General features: G+C 54.7%; 3 protein-coding genes across 7 annotated transcripts; 2 read left to right on the forward strand and 1 right to left on the reverse strand.

The window, feature by feature from the left end:
• Nucleotides 1–216: 216 nt before the first annotated feature.
• Carns1 (carnosine synthase 1) lies at nucleotides 217–10,183 on the forward strand. Of its 4 annotated transcripts, none has more exons than XM_028860638.2 (10): nucleotides 217–322; nucleotides 686–712; nucleotides 2,415–2,688; nucleotides 3,407–3,496; nucleotides 3,744–4,231; nucleotides 4,472–4,646; nucleotides 4,733–4,818; nucleotides 5,495–5,726; nucleotides 5,812–6,092; nucleotides 8,568–10,183. In XM_028860638.2, the coding sequence occupies exons 2-10, from the start codon at nucleotides 710–712 to the stop codon at nucleotides 9,792–9,794; spliced, it is 2,856 nt and encodes a 951-aa protein (XP_028716471.1). In that variant the 5' UTR covers nucleotides 217–322; nucleotides 686–709; the 3' UTR covers nucleotides 9,795–10,183. The 4 variants fall into 4 exon arrangements, with proteins under 4 accessions (XP_028716471.1, XP_028716474.1, XP_037064337.1 ...); XM_037208442.1 differs by having other exon boundaries at nucleotides 239–322; nucleotides 3,744–3,806; nucleotides 4,737–4,818; XM_028860641.2 differs by lacking the exon at nucleotides 686–712 and having other exon boundaries at nucleotides 220–322.
• Nucleotides 10,184–12,243: 2,060 nt separating this feature from the next.
• Rps6kb2 (ribosomal protein S6 kinase B2) lies at nucleotides 12,244–19,011 on the forward strand. 2 transcript variants are annotated; one of them, XM_028860648.2, is made up of 15 exons: nucleotides 12,244–12,453; nucleotides 12,725–12,765; nucleotides 12,864–12,984; nucleotides 13,230–13,298; nucleotides 14,812–14,959; nucleotides 16,282–16,339; nucleotides 16,414–16,514; nucleotides 16,664–16,754; nucleotides 16,837–16,927; nucleotides 17,043–17,150; nucleotides 17,720–17,782; nucleotides 17,894–17,971; nucleotides 18,061–18,168; nucleotides 18,259–18,371; nucleotides 18,582–19,011. In XM_028860648.2, exons 1-15 carry the CDS (start codon nucleotides 12,376–12,378, stop codon nucleotides 18,769–18,771), a joined length of 1,458 nt encoding a protein of 485 aa, XP_028716481.1. In that variant the 5' UTR covers nucleotides 12,244–12,375; the 3' UTR covers nucleotides 18,772–19,011. The 2 variants fall into 2 exon arrangements, with proteins under 2 accessions (XP_028716481.1, XP_037064343.1); XM_037208448.1 differs by lacking the exon at nucleotides 12,725–12,765 and having other exon boundaries at nucleotides 12,377–12,453.
• A 34-nt stretch (nucleotides 19,012–19,045) lies between these two features.
• Nucleotides 19,046–21,246, reverse strand: LOC114686000 (protein tyrosine phosphatase receptor type C associated protein). Its single transcript, XM_028860649.2, has 2 exons — nucleotides 21,016–21,246; nucleotides 19,046–19,894 (listed from the first exon to the last, which is right to left on the reverse strand). Exons 1-2 carry the CDS (start codon nucleotides 21,016–21,018, stop codon nucleotides 19,289–19,291), a joined length of 609 nt encoding a protein of 202 aa, XP_028716482.1. The 5' UTR covers nucleotides 21,019–21,246; the 3' UTR covers nucleotides 19,046–19,288.
• Nucleotides 21,247–22,010: the final 764 nt, after the last annotated feature.

Here is a 22,010-nt window from a genome sequence, read left to right on the forward strand (position 1 = left end):
TGTCCGGATAGTCCTGGCCTTGGGTTGTGTGTCTGAGGATACCCCTCTGTTCTGTGGACTGCCTCTTTCAGTCAGATCCAGCACGCTCCCTCCCACTAGTCCCTTCCCTAAGCCTGAGGTGCCGAGCGAGGGAGCCACCAGGGAAAGCGGGAGGGAGGCGGGGCCCTGGCGTGAGCCCGGCCTGCCCCGCCCCAGGCATGGCCAGGCTCACTATATAAGGGCACACCACTGGCAAGGGTGCCGCCACCACTGCAGCGCTCCCTTGGTCTTTGCCCAGCCGCTCGACCGCCCAGCTTGGTCCAGTTGCTGCTACCACCAGCAGGTACCCCGGTTCCTGCCCTATCCCCGGGAGCCAGGGAGCAGGGATAAGTGGGAATGCAGGTTGGGGACCCTGAAAACCTGTAGAGCTGGACACTAACCTTACACACTCCCGGGGACCCTGGGAGCCCCCACCACCACCACAGCAACACCCCAGTATAGCTGCAGTTATGGGGGGTAGAGATTGGAGGACTCAGAGATGCATGGCTCTTGGGGTCCATGGAGCAGAAGTTTCTCTTTCTCCTTAAGGGTGGGGGTGGGGCAGGGATAGGATGGAGGGTGTCTGGGCTCTTTGAAGTCTTAGGGGCTGAAAGGTCAGTTAGGGACCTGGCTGCCCTGATCCCTGCTTTGTCTCTCTGTCCCTTAGTCTCTCAGCCTCTCCACCTCCACGATGGTGAGTCTCTTGTGGTCCCTTCCCACAAAGGCCCGAGTCCCTGGATAGAGGGAGGGCAAGGCCTGGCCCCCAGAGAGTCCTGCTTCTGACAGCTCCCACCCATAACCAACTCCACCCCTTGACCCCTACCCAGTGTGTCAGGCACTCACCTGTGCCACATTATCCCCAGGAGGTAGGTGCTGTCACCCCAGTGATAGTCCCTCATTCCAACAGCACCTACTGACTACCAACCCTGTGCCCAGCACTGGTCTGGGTCTGGGGACATAGCAATGAGCCTACAGTCCATGACACCAGAGTACTTTCCTAGGAAAGGGCAGGAAGAATTCAGTCCTGGTGTCCTGAGATGCAAGTGAAGATCTGAGGGCCAGACCTTGGATGTCTGGGCCGTAGCTTACAGTTTCCGAGCCAACAGATGATTCCCCCAGGCCAGATATCACTCCAGAACCCATGAGGTGGGAATAAGGCAGGCACATACAGCTGCCAAGCCAGAAAGAGCTACCAACCTGTCCGAGGTGGCTCAGGCCGTCTCCTGAAAGACAGGCCCAGCTGCCAGGCTTGGAAAGGCCAAGGCACTGCAAGGAGTAATGTCTCCATTTCTGTCACGTTGAGACTCCCAGCCTCAGAGAAGGGACAGGGGTGTCAGACTTCCTGCAAAGAAAACGGTGCCAGGACACCATACACCTGTAGAGGTATTTAGCTAGGTGTGGTGGGATTGCCAACTCAAGGCCAGCATGGGTCACATAGCAAAAACAAAAGCAAAACAGGGCTGAGGCTGTCATTGTTTGGAGGAATGTTTGCCTGGCTTGTAGTGGGCCCTGAGTTTAATCCCCAGCTCCCTATGAAACCAGATGTAGCGGTGCACATCTGTAATCCCTCCACTTGGGAAGTGGAGTGCCTTGAGTTCTCAGCCTGGTCTAAAGAGCAAAACCCCATCTCTAAAAAAGAAAAGGAAAAATGAAGGAGGAGGAGGAGGAGGAGGAGGAGGAGGAGGAGGAGGAGGGACTGAGGTTGCAAGGCAGTTGGTAGAATGCTGGTTCAGTATCCAGGAGGCCATGGAAATCTGGCATGGTGGCACATGCCTGTAATCCCAGCACTCAGGAGGTAGAGACAGATGGATCAGAGGTTCAAGGCCATCCTCCACTACATCCAAGCTTGATGGCAGCCTGAACTATATGAAACCCTGCCGAAAAAAAAAAAAAAAAAAAAAAAAAAAAGGAAGGTAAAACGGATACCAGCCCTCACCCAGAGGCACTGCATGGGGGTGAGGAAGAGAAAATAAATTCACCTACTAGGTGCCAGCAAAGTCCTTGACAGTAGATGAGTCACCGAGGCCCAGAGAGAGCAGAGCTGGACAATGGCTGAGATATTTCAGTCAGGAACCAGCTGTGGGGCAGTTACTGTGTGCAGCTGGATTGCAAGAGCCAAACCTGGGCTTCTGCAAACCCAGCTAGCACGGACCCTAGTGTGGGCTAGGGCTCAGCAGTCCGTCAGGAGGACTCCCCTCCCCTTCTCAGGACACCACACCTAGCCACACTTCCCACTGGGTAGGCCTTCCCTCCACCGAACCCCTTCCTCTTCTGGTCCTTTGAACTTGAGCTAGGCGGGAAGAGTGGGACTGGGAAGCGGGTTTATTCCATTAAGTGACTTAAAATGCTCCCTTGCCAATCCTGCCCAAGATGTACCATTTCTGCTCCCTGCTCAGCTCTGCCTGGATCCACTGAGTACGGAGTGGGACTATCCCCTGGGATCCAAGGACCTGGATGGAAAGGAAGGACCATGTCAAGGAGGCACTGCCCTGCCACCTGCAGGCTGCTTCCCTGGGCCCTGGCGCCAGGATGTTAGCCTGGACTGCAAGGGCTCCCCAGAAGAGCCCGAGGCTCGGGCCTGGACTGTGTACTACTACGGTCTCCTTCAGAGCTGTCTGCAGCAAGCTGGCCTTCCTGAGACCCAGGATCGCAGCCAGGCACCTCGAACAGGTGCCTCAGGACTCCACAAAGGGGTCTCCCAGAGACAGGGAGGGACCTTCAGTCCAGTTGTTTCCCTCTGTCTGTTCAGGCTGGTTCCTCCCCCAGGCTCTAAAGGCAAAACCAGAGGGCCTCAGGCAGGCAGGTATTGTCTCCAGGACATCAGGTCAGGGCGCCCCACCATGTCCCACTCTACCCTACCCTGCTCCCTGGAAATCCATGATATCATTTGCATATTCTGTGGAGCTGAAACTTCTAGAGCGATGTCTTAGGAGATGCTATGGAGGCAGCTGAGCAGTTGCGATCCCAAGATGCCTCCTTGTTTCATAGATCAGGTGGGTCATGAATCATTTTATGTGGACCAAATGATCTGCAGCTAGAATACATGAGAATCACAGACTTGTTCCCATCACACAGACTGGAAAACTGAGGCTTAGAGAAACAGTGGCCCTTCTGAGGTCACGAGCAAAATCCAAACTCAGGTTAGACTCATCCTCCAGTGCCTTCTGGAACAGATGCAGATAAAACAGAGCCAGTCTCAAGGCAGGATAGCAGACATCTCCCCCTTCATATTCAGCTCCCTCTGTCTTCTGCCTTCTTCTCATTTGACCCCTAAGAAGGACCTGGGAGGCCTAAGAGTGAGGGCGGGGATGGGAAGGTCACGGGAAGTGGGCACAAGGGCAGCAAGAGGAGGACTCTTGGTGAACATGGCCATGTTCTCTTCCCCCAGGCTGCCCTGGGGCAGAGGTGACCCTGTGCATTCTGGGTTCCCCCAGCACCTTCCTATCTCTGTTGCTGGAGGGTGGGGTCCAGAGCCCTGGTGAGTGTGTGTGCCCCAGTTCCCTACCCTCTCCTACAGAAAGGGCAGCCCCGCCCTAGCCCAGCTATATCCCAAAATACCCACCAAACTTGGCAGTTGCCTGCATTCCCCAGGACCGGCTGCTCTGAGTAGGGGTGGGTTCTGGGAATCACTGACCCCCATGACACAGAAGCCCAGGCTGGAGGCTGAGGGTTTTGGCACCACATAAGCATTCCCTGGCCAGCCACCTTCTTCTCTTTGCCCACAGGAAACATGCTCCTTTGCCTGTCCCCTGCCTGGCTGACGAAGGTGGCAGCCCCAGGCCAAGAGGGTGAGGCATCTCTGCTGGTCTCCAAGGCTGTGAGCTTCTATCCGGGGGGCCTGACATTCCTGGATGATTTTGTTCCCCCTCGGCATGCCACCTACTTCCTGGCGGGCCTGGGGCCGGCGTCTGGCCATGGCAGGGAGGCAGCAGAGCTGGCTCGGAACCTCACTTGCCCCACGGGCGCCTCGGCAGAGCTGGCAGGGCTGCTGGAGGACCGGCTGTTGATGAGGTGGTTGCTGTCCCAGCAGAGTGCTGTGGCTGTGCCAGCCACCCTGGCGTTCACTTACAGGCCTCCGGGGCTGCTTCGGGGAGGGGATGCCAGCCCTGGACTGCGGCTGGTGGAGCTGAGTGGGAAGGAGGGCCAGGAAGCCCTGGTGAAAGAGGAAGTAGAGGCCTTTGTGCACTCCGAGGCCTTGGGTGAGGCATCACAGGTAACAACAGGTCCCTCTGTGCACTGCGGTCTTTGTGGGTACCCAAAGGAGGGAACCTGTTAGGATCTCCAAGTCCTGCTGGGAAACGATCCCAAACTCTTCGCTGCCACCGCCTCACCTCTCCACCGAAGTGCCCTGTGCCTTCCTACCTGTTTACCTACTGCGTCTGTAGCATGAGCATCCTACATTTCAGGAACGTGAGGTGGTGGTGAGGAGGGTCCTTTCCCTTTTCTGCTGTAGGTGGCTGTGAGGCTCAGTGGCCGGCGCTGGCGGGGACAGCAGGCATTGCGTCTGCACCTGCGGGTGGAGCCATCCGCAGTGGTGAACACAGTGATGGCATTGCTGGAGAAGCTGGAGGAAGAGGAGAGTGTCCTTGTGGAGGCCATGTGCCCACCTGCCCGGCTGCCCTTACCAGGTTCTTGTCTGTGCTAGCCAGGAATCGGGAGCAGTAACTGGCCTCCTAGACCTCCTCTGGGCTTAAACTTCTCCATGTTCCCCCAGGCAGTCCTGCACCTGGCCCTGAGCTGGCTGTGCGCATCTGTGCGGTGGTGTGTCGGATTCAGGGTGACAGACCCCTACTGAGCAAGGTGAGACCCGCTCAGGTGTAGGACATGGCCCTGCCCACCCCAGCTCTGCCCACCCCCACTGATCTGATGAGGGCCTGGTGCAGAGAGGACATGATCTTTGGGGAGGAGGGATTCTGGTTATTTCTGAGGGGACTCTTGGGGTTGACACTTTTCCTCTTTAACCCTCCTGAACCTTCTATATCAGGAACCCCGGGGCCTTGTGTTCAACTCCTGTTCAGGACCTAGGGGCCTGATTCCTTTTCCAGCATGTTCCTCCTCACAGAAAAAAAACTAATTTAGGGTCAATCCCACAGGAAGGGCTCCCAGCTGGGGAACCTAGAAAGGCTTGGGGGACCTCCTGGGTACTCAGCAGAACTCCAGAGGAGATGATGAGGGTCTGCAAGAGACACGCTAAGGCTAGGAAAAACCAGGCTACAGCATGTAGGAGCAAGCATGCATGGAATCTTCCGAGCTGGGCCTGAAAGCCAGCGTAACCCCGAGGGATCTGGGGACCAGATGGCCAGTGAAGCCAAGAGTGATTTATAAAGTTAAGTCTTGATGGAAGGAGGGGGTTCTTGAAGGTGGGGACTGTATCTTGGTGCAGGGAGATGCTCTGGCGTCGAAGGGGTACTTAGAAAGGTGAGCCTTGGCAGGGCTTCTCCCGGGCCCTGTCCCTTCTGAGCTGCACTGTGGTCAGGTGGTGTGCGGCGTGGGCCGTGGGGACCAGCTCGTGCGGCACCACAACACCCTGCCGAGGACACTGGGGGTGGCGCTGGCCCAGTGCGGCCTAGAAGAGGCGGCGCAGGTGGCGCTTCTGGAACAGCGCATCAAAGAAACAGCTGAGGCCGCCTTGGCCGCAGTGCTGGCCCTGGAGGCCGGGTTGAGCGTTGAGCAGCGTGGTGGGCGCCAAGTGCACATCGACTTCCTCGGTGAGCACTGGAGGCGCGGCTCGTCCTGGGCGGCGTGGGGGCCGGGTTGGGGGATGCTCAGTCCGTGCATCCTCGCCCGGCCCAGGCGTGGACTTCGTTCTCACAGTGGCCGGCCGCACGCTGACCCCCGCGGTCCTTAAGCTGAACAGTGGCCTGTGCCTGGAGGCGTGCGGCGCGCTTGAGGGGCTGTGGGCCGCACCGCGCCTGGGACGCTCAGTTGAGGAGGCGGCGGCGGCACCGCTGGTGGAGACCATGCTACGGCGCTCGGGGCGCCGCCTCATGGCCGGGAAGCAGCTGCTGGTGATCGGAGCCGGCGGCGTCAGCAAGAAGTTCGTGTGGGAGGCTGCGCGCGACTACGGATTGAAGGTGGGCGGGGCGCGGCCCCAAATCGCGGTCTGATTGGTGGAGGAAGGTCTGAATGGGCGGGGCTAGTCCTTTCAGGCGGAGGCTGTCACTCCGGGGGCGGGGCCTCCTCGCGGGGGCGGGGCCGGCTGCTGTGAGAGGCCCCCTCCGAGAGGGCAAAGGAGGAAAAGAGGAGATGGGATAAGTGCGTTGGAATGTGCCAGAGGCAGGGGGTACTCCAGGTCAGCAGCGGAGCTCAGATCTCTGTTTTCTTTCTTTTCTTTTCTTTTTTCGAGACAGGGTTTCTCTGTGTAGTTTTGGTGCCTGTCCTGGATCTTGCTCTGTAGACCAGGCTGGCCTCGAACTCAGAGAGATCTGCCTGGCTCTGCCTCCCGAGTGCTGGGATTAAGGACTTACGCCACCACCGCCTGGCATTATTTTTTTTATTTTTGAGAAAGGGTCTCACTATATAGCCCTTGTTGACTGGAATTCGCTGTGTAAATCAAACTCCCAGAGGTCCTCCTGCCTCTTCCACCCTAGTGCTGAGATTAAAGCCTGAACGGCCATGCTCAGCTGTTTTTTGTTTCTTGTTTGTTTGTTTGGTTTTTCCTTGCTGTTTTAGAAACTGAGTTCAGGGTCTTGTATATTCTATTCGAGCAAGCACTCCATCATTGAGCTAGAGCCCCAGTTTTCATTTCATTTTATTTTGTGTGTATGGGTGTTTGCCTGCATGTATGTCTGTGCACCAGGTGGTGCTTGGTGTCCTCAGAGGCCGGAAGAGGGCATCAGTCCTCTAGAACCGGAGTTACAGACAGTTGTGAGCTGCCATGTGGGTGCTGGGAATCAAACCTGGTCCTGTGGAAGAGAAGCTGGTGTTCTTCACTGCTGAGCCATGGCTCCAGCCCTGATTTATTTTACTTTTAAAAATTGATGTTTTATATGTATGTGTGTTATGTTTTATATGTTATGTATGTGAGTGGGCCTGAGTTTTGTATATGCACACATGTGTGCAGGCCTCAGTGGAGTCCAGAAAAGGGTGTCATCAGACCCAGAGCCACCTGATGTGGAGGCTAGGCACTGAACTCCGGCCCTCTGCAAAAGCAGCAAGTGAACCATCTCTCCAGCCCTCAATAATTTGGGATCTTTGAGATAGGTTCTCACATAACTTTTGGTGGCCTCAAACTCCTAACATAGCTGAAGCTAGCTTTGAATTGATCCTCCTACTTCTACCTCCAGATTCTGGAATTTCACACGTTATTTTATTTTTATTTTTTTGTTTATTTCAGTGGTTATTATATATGTCAGACAGGGTCTAACTCTGTGGCTCAGGCTGGCCTGAAACTTAATAGGAAAATCAGGCTGGCCTTGATCTTTCTGAGATTCTCCAGCCTCAGTCTCCCTAGTGCTAGGATTATGTCTCTCTCTCTCTCTCTCTCTCTCTCTCTCTCTCTCTCTCTCTCTCTCTCTCTCTCCTTTTTTTTAGAAATGATTTTACTATGCAGCTCAGACTTGGTTCTTGTAACACAGTCCTCCTTGCTTCAGCCTCCTAAATGCTGGAATTACAAGCTTGTACTGCCAAATCTTGTAGTTCCTAGGTCTGGAACAGCTGGGTAAGGAGTCTAGCTCTGTCTTGGGGAAAAGGTCTTTGGAGCCGAATTCCTGCAGCTTGGCACATAGGGTCTCCCAGGGGCGAAAGAGCAGTTCACAGATCTCAAGTCAAATCTACCGCTGGAAGGAGGCAGGGGCTCACGTGGTAGGATCTGGAGCTAACCAGGTAGCAGAGAGTCTCACTCCATTGAAACAGGTAGGAAAGCCGAGGCTCTCTCTCTCAGGCTGGCCCTGGTCCACCACAGTGACCTCCTTGCCTTTTTCTCCACCGTGCATGGTCCTTGAGGAATTCCCAGCAGCCTTGGCATCACAGTTCCTACCTGATAGTGTGTATGCCAGGTGAAGTTCTGAAAGACTCCTGATGCCAAGTTGCCTTACAGGCAGCCGCTTCCCTCCCTCACCAGCGGCTGCTTCTGTCCTGAGTGTCAGCTGCCCCGTGTCTGTGCTTCCCCCAGCAAGCCACAAGCTCTGGAGACACAGGGCCCCTCAGGAATGCTGCACATCACATTACAGTGTTAGAATATTCGGGATGAATGATAACGAGCCACCTGTCTCCAGCCCCAACCCTGATGGCTGGTCTCCAAGCCCCGCCAGAAAGCTGTTCGGGAGCAGGCCCTAGTGAGCGCTCTGGTGTTCTCTTCTTGCACCCGGCCCCTCACACTCAGCCTGCCCTTTCCTCCCGAAGCTTTTCCTTCTGACTTCCCTCCCCTCCTGGGTGAAGGTGTCTCACTCACCTCTGCACTTCCCATGTATCCAACAAGCCATCAATAAACATATATTTAGCACCTGGTGTTCATGGTTCAGTCTCCCCTGTGGGACACCATCCTGTCTCTTCCGTGACCCAACACCTGTGACGCGCGCTGTCCCTCCTGCTGGCTTATGTTTCTGCAGCTGCACCTGGTGGAATCGGACCCCAACCACTTTGCATCCCAGCTGGTGCAGACCTTCATCCACTTTGATGTGACCGAGCACCGGAGAGATGAGGAGAACGCACAGCTGCTGGCTGAGCTGGTCCGGACGCGCAACCTGAAGCTAGACGGCTGCTTCTCCTTCTGGGATGACTGCTTGGTGCTTACTGCTCTCCTCTGCCGGGAGCTGGGTCTGCCCTGCAGCTCCCCAGCTGCCATGTGCCTGGCAAAGCAGAAGAGCCGTACCCACCTACACCTGCTGCGCTGCCAGGGCCCACCCTGGCCTGCGACTTCCCTGCATGCTGTGGCCTGCTGCCCACTGGAGAGTGAGGCTGATGTGGAGAGAGCCATGCACCAGGTACCCCTGCCGGGTGTGATGAAACTGGAATTTGGCTCAGGAGCAGTGGGTGTACAGCTGGTGAAGGATGGGCCACAGTGCCATGAGCACTTTTCCCGGATCCTCCATGACTTGCAGGGTGAAGCTGACCACCCAGGCATTGGACTGGGCTGGGGCAATGCCATGCTGCTGATGGAATTTGTCGAGGGCACAGAGCATGATGTGGACCTGGTGGTGTTTGGGGGACGGTTGCTGGCTGCTTTTGTCTCTGACAATGGCCCCACCAGGCTGCCTGGTTTCACAGAGACTGCAGCCTGCATGCCCACTGGGCTAGCACCAGAGCAGGAGGCCCAGATGGTGCAGGCAGCTTTTCGCTGCTGCCTAGGCTGTGGGCTGCTAGATGGGGTTTTCAATGTGGAGCTCAAGATGACTGGGGCTGGGCCAAAGCTCATCGAGATCAACCCTCGAATGGGAGGATTCTACCTTCGAGACTGGATCCTGGAGCTCTATGGTGTGGATTTGCTGCTGGCTTCTACTATGGTGGCCTGTGGCCTGCAGCCCGCCCTGCCTGCCCACCCTCGGGCCCGTGGCTACCTGGTGGGCATCATGTGCCTGGTGTCCCAGCACATAGAGCTGCTGAGCTCCCCTGGCAGTCGAGAGACTATGCAAGCCCTCCATGACCAGGGTCTATTGCGACTCAACCTGCTGGAGGAGGCCCTGATCCCTGGCCAGTATGAGGAGCCTTACTGCAATGTGGCCTGTTCTGGGTCCAGCCCTGCTGAGGCCCGTCTCCGCTTGCTTGGCATTTGTCAGGGCTTGGGCATTGACAGGCCCAACTACCCAGTTGCCCATTTCCTGTCTCATTTCAAATAGCAAGGATTAAGTGCTAGGGGGAGGGGTTGTGGTGCTCTGTTTCCCTGCCCCCCTTTCTATCACCTTGCCCAAAACCTAGTTCAGCACACTCCTCTGCCTCAGGTCTATTCCAAAGCAGTACAGTCATTTTGACATCATAGTCTTCTGGACTCCAGGACCATAAAATAAGCATCTGGACATTTCTGGGTCCTCTTGCTTTCCCAAAAGCCTCCATCTAGTCCCAGGTATCCCCAGGACTCTAGTGCTATGGAATTATCACTTTAACTAGGCAAAGATGTGTTACATGTATTTATGCTGCAGAATATTACTTTAACCATGTGAAGGTGTGTTACATTTGTTTCTGCTGCCCTTGTTAATGATGTAAGATGTGTTAAAGATGTAAAATGTTACATTTGTTTGTGCTGCATTTGTTTCACTTTGCCTGCCTAAGGCACCTGATTGGTCTAATAAAAAACCAAGTAGCCAATAGCTAAGCAGGAGAGGGATAGGCGGGGCTGGTGGGCAGAGAGAATAAGTAGGAGGAGAGCTCCAGGCTTGAGAGAGAAGAGGGAGGAGAGAATGAGGGAGAAAGAGAGGAACACACCTGAGGCCAGAAACCAGGCAGATGCCAACCAGCCAGACATGAGTAGCAGTGAAAGAAAGAAAGAAAGAAAGAAAGAAAAAAAGAAAGAAAGAAAGAAAGAAAGAAAGAAAGGAAGGAAGGAAGGAAGGAAGGAAGGAAGGAAGGAAGGAAGAGGAAGAGGAAGGAAGGAAGGAAGGGAGAGAGAGAGAAAAGAAGGAAGAAAGAAAGAAAGAGAGAAAAGAAAGAAAGAAAGAAAGAAAGGAAGGAAGAAAGGAAGAAAGAAAAGTTAAAAAGTCCCAAGGCAAAATGTAGCTGAAGAGAAACAGGTTAAATTATAAGAGCTAGCAAGAAATGAGCCTAAGCTATGGCCGAGAATTCATAACTAACAAGAAGACTTTGCGTCATGGTTTTGGAGCTGGTTGGTGACCTAAAAGAAAAAGTCTGGGACAGTTAACCTGTTGTTTGAATCTTAGATGGTCTTTTAATAAAAAACCCAGAGCCAGATATCAGGGTAAAAGTTGAAAGATCAGAGAAGCAGAGCAAGTCACAGCCAACCTCACCCCACCAACTCCTCAGCCGATCCTGTTTCCATAAATCCTCAGACTGAAAGCTTTTGAGTCCTCACCTGAAACTGCTTTAGTTCCTGTTTCCTCATGCCTTATATACCTTTTTCTCCATCCTACCATTACTTACTTGGATTAAAGGCGTGTGTGCTTCCCAGTACTGGGATTAAAGGTGTGTGCCACCACTGCCTGGCTCTGTTTCCAGTGTGGCCTTGAACTCACAGAGGTCCAGACCGATCTCTGCTTCTTGAGTGCTAGGATTAAGGGTGTGTGCTGCCACTGCCTGACCTCTATATCTAATCTAGTGGCTGGCTTTGTCCTCTGATCCTCAGGCAAGTTTATTAGGGTACACTATTTCACCACACTGGCCTAAGGAACTAACAAACAGCAGCTTCATCTCCACACTGTCATGCCCAGCCTAGATGGGAGTGGGTCCAAACCCCGGCCCTCTCCTACCCCTTCAGATCTGTCTCTTCATGTCACCTATAAGAGGAGGGAACCTACATAGACCTCTGGCCCATGGAAACTGAGATCAGCGCTCCTGTCTTTATGCAAAGTCCACAGTAGTCATGAAGCCTGCTGGAAACGTCAGTTCGCGCCGCCCCCCCCCCCCCCAGTCATCTCGATAGGTCTTCTTCATCTTTTCAACCATATTCTTCTGGTTTGGTTTTTCGAGATAGGATTTCACTGTGTAGCCCTGGCTGCCCTGGCACTCGCTCTATAGACCAGGATGACCTTGAACTCAGAGATTCGCAGCCTCTGCCTCCCAAGTGCTGGGATTCAAGGCCACCACCGCCCGGTCTTTCAAACATATTCTATTAAAGTACCTATTCTGAACCAGGCAGCAGGAATACTTAATATGCTTAAGTTCATAAAAGCCCATATTTAGATGTGCTGAGTCCTTCAGAACGGGAGCCTGGTAACAAAGCCCATGCAATCACCCAGCAAATGTCAAACCTGCAGGGTCTAAGAGCTTCAGGGAGATTTGTGGGGAGTGTCCCTAATACAGTCGAACAGACACGACTTGCCTGGCAGCTCACAGTTCCAAAAATGACTGACGATTTGCCATTCAAACGCAAACCTGCATGCACCTGTGATTCTGCCCATTCAATCTCGAATTTGTCCCAGAGCCAAAACGGGAGGCTCTGCGTTGGTCGTGTCGGGTGCGAACACAGAAGAGCCCTATTAGAAAGAGGCGGTCTGGTAAAGTCGGTTCAGAAGGCTGCAGGATGAGTGGTCCAGATCTCTGGAACTACAACTCCCGAGAGGCTTTGCGACAGCCGCCATCTTTCCTTCCCACCTGGCTAAAGGGCTTACCGGAGAGTGGGCGAAGCTACTTTGCGTCAGTAGCGCGCGCAGCTGCCGTCGCGGAAAGATAACGTAGATCCCAAGCCTGGGACTGTCAGTCAGAGCTCCGCCTGGTCCGGGCCAAGGGGCCCGCGGGGCCGGCGGAGCTATGGCCGCCGTGTTTGATATAGACTTGGAGACCGAGGAAGGCAGCGAGGGCGAGGGCGAACCAGAGTTCAGCCCTGCGGTGAGTGTTTCCCGCCGGCCAGTTAACCAAAGGCACGGCACTCCCTACTCTGAGTGGGCTCTGACCCCTACAAACCCCGATTCTTCCCAGATCCATTCCCAGCCCCTGGACCCGACCTTCCCCTTTCTCTCCTTGGTCTCACTTCCCCAACCTTTCCCCATCCCTGCTCTCTCCTATGCTTAGTCCTTTCCCATGGGACAAGCAGTTCAGTCTGGGTGGGGAGGAGATATTCTGGCACCTCCCATGGTTCTTACCCCTCGGTTTCTCACAGGAGGTGTGTCCCCTTGGCGAGTTGAGGGCTGCTGGCCTGGAGTGAGTGAGGGTCTTTCTGGGGGATGGGGGCACGGAGTAGGGGAATGGGACTTGGGCTACACTAGGACCTTGCCCTCATTGACTTACTGTGTCTTTAGGACGGTGGGACACTATGAGGAGGTGGAGCTGACAGAGAGCAGCGTGAACCTGAGCCCTGAACGCATCGGCCCCCACTGCTTTGAGCTTCTGAGTGTGCTGGGCAAGGGGGGCTATGGCAAGGTACTCGCACCCCTTCCCCTGGTGACCTCAGCTCTAGCCTGAGGCAGCATACCATCCCTCACACCCAAAAGGCTGGAAACCTGAGGGTGGGAAGGGCAGATCCTCTCAAAATCTGATAGAGATCTTTACTGCTCCACCCTTGAGCTGAGCTTAGGCATTTTGGTCCCAGTACTAGAGCTTTAGGGTGGGGCTCCTTGCAAATAGGATGGGTGAGGGAAGTTGATCCTGTCTCCCCTGCCCTACAGGTGTTCCAGGTGAGAAAAGTGCAAGGCACCAACTTGGGCAAAATATATGCCATGAAAGTCTTGAGAAAGGTGAGTCATTTGCTCAGCCAGCAAATACTGAGTAGCTATCACCCCCAGCAACCTGTGCCAGGAAAGACAGCTGTGAATATGATGGAGAGAGTCCTTATCCTGGCACTTGCTAGCTTAGTGTCTCTTGTCACATATACTGTTTCGTAGTAGTTCTTAAGGCAACTTGCCTGCTAGGGGACATGGGGAATTTTGATTGTCAGGACTAGTTGGGGGAGTGCTGTTGGCCTTCAGTGACTAGAAGGCAGAGGTGAGGATAAACAGGAACCCACAATAAGGAATCGTCAGGCTTGGTGTGTCAGTGGTGTCAAGTTCAGCTGAATTTGGTAGGATACACCTGTAGTCTCAGAACGTGAAGGGATGAAGCAGGAGGAGGACCTGAGTTGTTCTAGGACAGCCTGCGCTACATAATGATACCTTGTCTTGAATAACAAAGTGTCGGGGTTGAGAAACTGAGAGGATAAACCAGTTCCTGAAAAGGTTTACTGCTCACAGCAGCAGAATTACAGAGAAATTCAAGTGACAAAAGATGGCAGAAGGGTCATGGCTGAGGAGCAAGAAAAAGACAGATGTGGTGGTCGGGGGGCAGACTGTAACTGACTAAGGGTCTTTCACAAAGTCTAACCATCTTAAACTAACTGGGGGGGGTGGGCATCAGGTGATTTATACATGTATAGAGGCCAGAGGAGAGTATAGGATTCTCTACTTTATCATTTTCTTATGTGACAGGGTCTCTCTCTGGCTGCCAGTAAACCCCAGTGATGCTTCTCTCTCCACCTCCCACAGTGCTGAGGTTACAGGCACACACACACACACACACACTCGTAGCCATCCTTGGCTTTTTATATGGTTACTTGGGGATTTGAACTCAGATCTCCATGCTTGCATAGCATGCACCTTCAATATCTGAGTCTTGTTCCCAGTCCTCCAATCACCTTTGTCCTGACCAGGTCTTGTGGAGGGCGACTGGAGAAGCCTCTAGAAGAAGGGCTCATTGTGGTCATGATCCACCATTGGCACCCTGATTCTGTGGGTTGGTTACTGATCAGAAGATCATGATATTGCTGGGTGTCCATGGTCTACACAGACCTAGAGTCTAGACATTTATATGACCAAGTTGTATTTCAATATATTTTTGAAACAAGAGTCATGACTTAACTGGGTGGTGGTGGTGGTGGCAGTGGCGTTGGCGGCACCACACGCCTTTAATTCCAGCACTGAGAGGCAGAGGCAGGCGATCTCTGTGACTTTGAGGCCAGCCTTGTCTACAGAGTGAGGTCCAGGATAGGTCCAGGATAGGCACCAAAGCTACACAGAGAAACTCTGTCTCGGAAAACAAAACAAATAAATAACCCAGCAAGAGTCTTGACTTGTATTCTTGTACTTACTAGAATGCTTGCTCCTCTTTTGCATGGTTGAATATCAGAGTTGAGCTGTCTATAAGACAATCAAACCACAGAGCGAAAAGGAAAGCACTCCGGGTACCTCACCTTATAAGCCATTCCTGTATCTCTAGGCCAAGATTGTACGCAATGCCAAGGACACAGCACATACCCGGGCTGAGCGGAACATTCTAGAATCCGTGAAGCATCCCTTCATTGTGGAACTGGCCTACGCTTTCCAGACAGGTGGCAAACTCTACCTCATCCTGGAGTGCCTCAGTGGTAGGTGTGTGGGCTAGGCTGAGTAGTGGGTGGCAGGGGGCCAGCCTGGGGAACATGGGGAATTAGGGAGTCCTGAGAGATGGTTGTAGAGGACGGCTAGGAGGCTCACACACCATGCCTGGCCATGTCCATCTGTCTGTCCCTTCATTTGTTCATTCATTCAGCAAACATCCATCCAGTGCCTAGTGTTTGTGGGGTGTGTGGGGCTGCTGGGAGTTTGTGTTGATGTCCAGAGGGAAATTTCATCCAGTTTTGCTACCTTTTCTGCCTATTCCCTGTGTGCCAGACACCCAGTCAGGTCCCTATCTAACTGCATCCTTCATCTTGGAAGTCTCATGAATAGTTACTGTTTCTATAAGATCTATTTTTTTAACTTTTTGGTTTTTTTTGAGACAGGGTCTGCTTATGTGTAGCCCTGGCCTGCCTGGAACTCTCTATGTAGACCATGCTGGCCCTGAACTCAGGAGATTCACCTTGAATTCAGATCCTCAAACTCAGGAGATCTGCCTGTCTCTGCGTGCTGAATGCTGGGTTAAAGGCACATGCCACTACACCTACTTGTTTTGTCTTTTTGAGACAGGCTCTCACTATATAGCACTGGCTGGCCTGGAGCTTACCACACAGAACTCAAAGACACCCCCTGCCCCTGTCTGGGATTAAAAGAGTGTGCCACCACACCCGGCAGGTCTGTTTCTAAACTAGCTTTGAGGCTCTAGCTCACCTGGCTTCCTGTATGTCTTCCACTGATTGCAAACTCATCTTCCTAGAGCATGCTTCTCTAACTACCCAAACAAAGCCTTGGCCTTTTTGGTCACACCACTGCTTACCAGGGGTGATTGAGGCCCATGCTTTCTACCTGCTTTGCCAGTACCTGCTGAGCCCTGCAAGCTTCTACGTGCATGCTCAGTACCCCTCTTCACTCTGTCAACACCCCGAAAGCCACACCTTCACTGCCCTTTTTCCATCATTGTGTTGAGATTAGCTTCCTATGGCCTCTGCCACGAGGCTCTGTGGCGAAGTTCTCAGAGCTCTTACCTGGCATCCTAGAGCGGTGTGCGCATGTCTGTCTCCTCATTAGACTGAGCGTCCTGAGGGCAATGGCTGGGTCTCCTCAACTCTGCCCCAGCTTCACCCAGCACAGGGCCAGGCACCGAGTGAGTAGGCGACGGTAGATGTTTGCTGATTGAATTGAGTCCCCACGGCAGCTCTGGGAGGCAGGTAGGGTGGGATCTACAAGTCCCGTTTTTCTCTAGAAGAAACTGACACTGAGACAGCAACGGGCTGGGCTCAGTCCACAGCGGCTAATGTGCTTTGTGTCGCAGGTGGTGAGCTCTTCACACATCTTGAGCGAGAAGGCATCTTCTTGGAAGACACAGCCTGGTGGGTCTCTGGGGGTGCTTGTCCTTGCCTTTACCCCACCTTTGCCCTGCCTTTACCTTGTTCTGTCTCTGCAGCTTCTACCTGGCTGAGATCACACTGGCCCTGGGCCATCTCCATTCCCAAGGCATCATCTACCGGGATCTCAAGCCTGAGAACATCATGCTTAACAGCCAGGGTGAGCATGTTGCGTGCGTCATGCGTGCATGCATGCATACACACACATCCCCTGTCTTGGTGGGGGTCTGCAGGGCAGGACTGAGGAGCCCACAAGTAGATCTAGGCCATATTTCATCCCATGTCCTCCCTTTTAACGATCTTCCTCAGGCCACATCAAACTGACAGACTTTGGACTCTGCAAAGAGTCCATTCATGAGGGTGCTATCACTCACACTTTCTGTGGCACCATTGAGTACATGTAAGTAGCACCTGGCTGGTCCTGGGTCTGAGAGACTAACCGGAGGGGCCCTGCCCTTACTGACATTTCACCTGCTTTCCAGGGCCCCAGAGATTCTAGTGCGCAGTGGCCACAACCGGGCAGTGGACTGGTGGAGCCTGGGGGCCCTGATGTACGACATGCTCACTGGATCGGCAAGTCCAGCTCCTTGGGAGGAGGGTGGGTGTTGGGGAGAACCCCCCCTTCCAGGCTGGGGCAGGACTGGGTGGGAAGAGCCCCTAGGCTGCTCTCACCTTCTGCCTCCTCCAGCCGCCCTTCACCGCGGAGAACCGAAAGAAAACCATGGATAAAATCATGAAAGGGAAGCTGGTGCTGCCCCCCTACCTCACCCCGGATGCTCGGGATCTTGCCAAAAAGGTGGGGCTCCCTCTTGTCCAGGGACAGGCTCCCATCTCTTTCCCCTAAGCCCTGTCAGCAATGCTGTACATGTGCTTGACTGTCCCTAGGCCCCGGGGAAGGCCAGGCCCCCCATCCTGTGCAGTTTGCCTTTGGGAGTGATAGGGATGCTGGCTTTGGGGTTCGAGACCCCGAGTTTAGGCCTGGGCTCTGAGAGCCTGAGCAGTCCTGGGTCTGTGTCTTCATCAGCAGGGTATTCTTGTGAACTAGCCCTGTTCCATCAGAAATGCCGGCACCAGCCTCTTAAGCGGGGAGGAGAGTCTCATCGATCCTAAGCCCTCTAGAGAGATGGCCATGAGCAGGAGTTTGCCAAGGCTTCATGAAGAGGGCACTCAACCAAGCTCTGAAAGTGTTGAGGATTCAGTGGGCAGAGCCCGTATTCCAGAGCTATGCCTCGTTTCTGCTGCCTCTCCCATCTGAGCTGGCCATCCATTGCTCCCCACCCTATGCTGCCTGCCTTCTCCCCATCTGGAGGCTGGGCACATACCATCCATTGCTCCCCACCTTATGCCTGTTCTCTGCCTCTGCAGTTTCTGAAGCGGAATCCCGTTCAACGAATTGGGGGTGGCCCAGGAGATGCTGCTGAGGTGCAGGTGAGTCTGGGATTGTCATAAGGAGTTGGGGCCAGAGAGTAAAGTGGGGGCTGCCGCAGGGAGCTGGGCAAGGGGAATCCCTGACACGTTCCTGGGCGCCCTCTACCTCAGAGGCACCCCTTCTTCCGGCACATCAATTGGGATGACCTCCTGGCCCGCCGTGTGGACCCTCCCTTCAGGCCGAGTCTGGTGAGTGTCTGGGGGTCCTTTTGGCCCCGTGGCAGGTGGAGACCCTGCACTTCGGATCCCCCTAACTCGCCACATGGATCTTCCCACAGCAGTCAGAAGAGGATGTGAGTCAGTTTGACACACGCTTCACACGGCAGACGCCGGTAGACAGCCCCGACGACACAACCCTCAGCGAGAGTGCTGACCAGGCCTTCCTGGTGAGGGCCTGGGCTGATGGGGACCCGAGCAGGGGTTACAGCTAGGGGCCGGGACTGCCAAGCATCGCCTGCCCTGGCCTTTCCCCACAGGGCTTCACATACGTGGCACCTTCTGTCCTGGACAGCATCAAGGAGGGCTTCTCGTTCCAGCCCAAGCTGCGGTCCCCCAGGCGTCTTAACAGCAGCCCCCGCACCCCCATCAGGTACCCAGGAGAGGCAGGCATGTGGCTGGGGAGGGGCTCTCTAGCACAGACCAGTACCTTTGGGCTACTCTGGCCAAGCTCTTCTCTAGGGCTAGCCCACGGGACCCCTGTCCATCTGTGACAGGCTGCTAAAGTGGCAGTGTGTGGACCTACTGCCAGTATCCTGACTAAGCTTAGGAGGCTCTCACTCGGCCTTGCTTTCTCCTGCAGCCCCCTCAAGTTCTCTCCCTTTGAGGGGTTCCGGCCCAGCCCTGGCCCGCCAGAGCCCATGGAACCGTCTCTACCTCCGCTCCTGCCACCACCGTCGCCGCCGCCGCCCACAAGCACGGCCCCTCTTCCCATCCGTCCCCCCTCAGGGACCAAGAAATCCAAGAAGGGCCGCGGGCGCCCAGGGCGCTAAGAGACTAGAGCAAGGGGCAGCGCCGAGGCTGGTCCCGCCGGCTGCGAGAACCTGGCTGCCTCCGAGCTGGCTAGATTTGGGAGATGACAGGATCTTTTGCGGGGTGGTTGAGCCCTACAATCATGTACGTGGAAGGCTGCAGCTTGTAGCCACTGGCAGCGGTTCCCAGTGCCCATGCCATCAGAAGGGACTTACTTCACCGTGTCCTTATAGACGGAATTAAAGGACTGAATCATGGCAGAGTGGCTTTCGCTGGACTCCAGGACACAAGAGATCTCAGGACTTGACAAGTTTTATTTCAGTGTCTGCCGTGTGTGTGTGTGTGTGTGTGTGTGTGTGTGTGTGTGTGTGTGTGTGTGTAGGGGCACACACTCTGGGAAACTGGTCGGGTGGCAGTCTGAGAAGCTGCAGGTGAGGGTGGGATGATGAAGGTCCGGGGCGGCTCGTGTTTCATCAGGACAACATGGGAAGAGAGAGAGTCAGGGGCTGGGGCAGGGACAGGAGCACAAGCTGGCTCCTACAGTGCGGTGACATGGAGGCCCTGGCCCCCTGCCTTCCTGGCACTGTCATCCCAGGCTGCACTGCCTGAAAAGGCGTGCAGGTCACTCAGAAGGGCCTCAGCGCTGCTGCCTGGGCCCACAGGAACTTGAGAGCTGAGGTCCAGGCCCCCTTCACTGTCTGTGTCCTGTGCTTCTGGGCCCTGCTTTGCTTGAGCTCCTGCCTCACACCGCTGCTCCTCTTCCTGGGGACCCGCTTCCTCGGGGCCACCGTCCATCATGAAATCCTCCTCGGCATCCTGTTCGTCCTCTTGCTGCTCCGGTTCCTCTGGGGATCCCAGCTCAGTGCGGGCCCGAAGCCAGCGGCCTGCAGGGCTGGCCCAGAGCAGGCGGCGGGTGTGGCCCCACACGGCGGCACCCAGGCGAGCTGGGTGGTAGTAGCCCCCTGAGACACGGCTGAGGCGGCGCCAGGCCAAGGCCAGGGCAGTGACCAGCAGCAGGAGGAGCAGGAACAGCAGGACGATGGTGACAGCGCTGGAGCCCGCACCGTCCTCCGTGCCCACCCCCGAGGCCAAGGCCCCTGGCAGGGCCAACAGCACCCTCCATCGGAGGGGACCAGGCAGAGCCTGTGGGAGACAGTAGGGAGGAGTTGTTAGCCATGAACCCAGCCATCTCTCATCTCTGACACGGTCCTTAGTAGCTTCAGGCAAAACAGGGACAGTCAAGCAGAAAATCCCCAACCCTTATTTGGTCAAGGCCTTGCCCTAGTGAGATCACTTCAACTCAACCCTGTAATCCACTTCTCATTGCCCCTGGCCTGCCGCCGCCTGAGGCCTGTGCCCTGGCTGGCCCTCTGTTCAGATGCTGTGGTCTCACAGCCCAAGGCTACCTGCTTGCCATGGCCTGGGCCTTGCTGATGCGGTGCTACCAGACCTCTATACTACCTGGTCTGACTCAGGTCCCTTAATTACTCTTTTCCCACCAAATCCCAGCGAAGAAAAATCTATTATCTGTTCTGTTGCCTTTCCCACCAGAATAAGCTCCTAGATGATGGGGTTGGAGGAATGGCAGCACCCAGAACCGTGGTGGCACAGATACCCAATGGGCATTAGCTGGGTGTGGTAAATGGCCCGCCTGGGCAGTGGAGGGAGCTGAAGGGCATGAGAGGCAGGTGGCCCTCTGGAGGCCATGATGGAAATATCTAGACCAACTCAGAGGATGGCTGGTCCTAGGATGGGGGTCTTTGAAACCCCTCCTCCCAACCACGGGCTGCCCCAACTGCAGAGTTTCCGTTCAGCTCCCCATTCTGCCCTGGAGGGCCTCAGGCATGCAGGGCCCGACTCAGTTTGGGGTAGCATGTGTAGCTATCAGAGGAAGCCTGCGGTTGGAACAAAGCAGGTGGGGGGTGTGGTAGCAGGGGTGGGGGAGGGGTGCTGGGTACAAGCCTCCCCTAGCACACCAGGCTCCAGGGAAGGAGTTACACCCAAACTCAGCTCATGAGGGGACCAGATGAGGGATTATCCCAAGGGTCTTGGAGTAAGCCTAGACCTAGAGTGAGGTACGGTAGGGCCTGCCCTGAATTCCAGAGAGCCCAGCTCTGAGGTGAAGGCTAGGTTTCACCCCATGTTAGTCCTGGGCCTTGCTATCCCAGGTCTCTTGTGATGGGACCCTTCCTTAGCTCCTGGAACCTCAATAATCCACCTCCAGCCCACTGTGCCCCAAGAACCCAGAGGGCTCCACAGCTTACCATTGATCCGATGGCCTTCGCGTAGGCACCCACCTCTGACTCTGGCTGTGCTGAGTGAGAAGTGAGCCCGGAGCTCTCGAGTATACTAACTAGTGTAGAAGTTACTGGCACTTCCGTTTCCTGCCAGAAACACCCCACCCACTCTTGCCTATCACAGGACCCTTGTGGGGTCTCGGCCTCTCAGGATCACCCAGACCCATACCAAATCTTCCCAGGCCTCTCTAGGTGAGGTTATAGCCACAGGATCTGTGACCACAACTCCAAAGAGAGGAAGTGTGCATCTAACTCAAAGCAGGACACCCACCTATGTACTATGGAGCTCTGGCTGGCTTAGAACTCAAGGAGATCCTCCTGTTTCTATCTTTTGGAGCAATGCCTGGGACTCTTGACGAGCAGCTGTGTACCTGGCTACCAGAGAAACCTGTTCGAAAAAACAAAAAAAAAACAAAAAAAAAAAACAAAACAAGGGCTGGAGAGATGGCTCAGGGGTTAAGAGCACTGACTTCTTCCAGAGGACCCAGAGTTCAATTCCTAGCACCCACATGGCAGCTCACACCTGTCTGTAACTCCAGTTTCAGGGGACCCCAACACCCATTGCAAGAACACAAATGCACATAAAAATAAAATAAAATATATTAAAAAAAAAAAAAAAAAGAGGCAGAGGCAAGCAGATCTCTGAGTTCAAGGCCAGCCTGGTCTACAAAGCAAATTCCAGGACAAGCGAGGGCTGTTACATAAATCTTGTCTCCAAAAACCAAACACAAAAAAACTAAGCCAGGCAGTGGTGGGGAACGCCTTTAATCCCAGCACTTTGGAGGCAGAGGCAGGTGGATCTCTGAGCTCCAGGCCACCTTGGTCTAGAGTGAGTTCCAGAATGGCCAGGGCTACACAGAGGGAACCATGTCTCAAACAAAAGCCAACTGTGTGCATGTGTGGGTATAGAAGGGGGTTATCTACCTGTCTACTGTGGGTTCCAGGATCGAATTCGGGCCATC

Source organism: Peromyscus leucopus, chromosome 1, assembly GCF_004664715.2.
Source record: "Peromyscus leucopus breed LL Stock chromosome 1, UCI_PerLeu_2.1, whole genome shotgun sequence".
NCBI classification, from domain to species: domain Eukaryota; kingdom Metazoa; phylum Chordata; class Mammalia; order Rodentia; family Cricetidae; genus Peromyscus; species Peromyscus leucopus.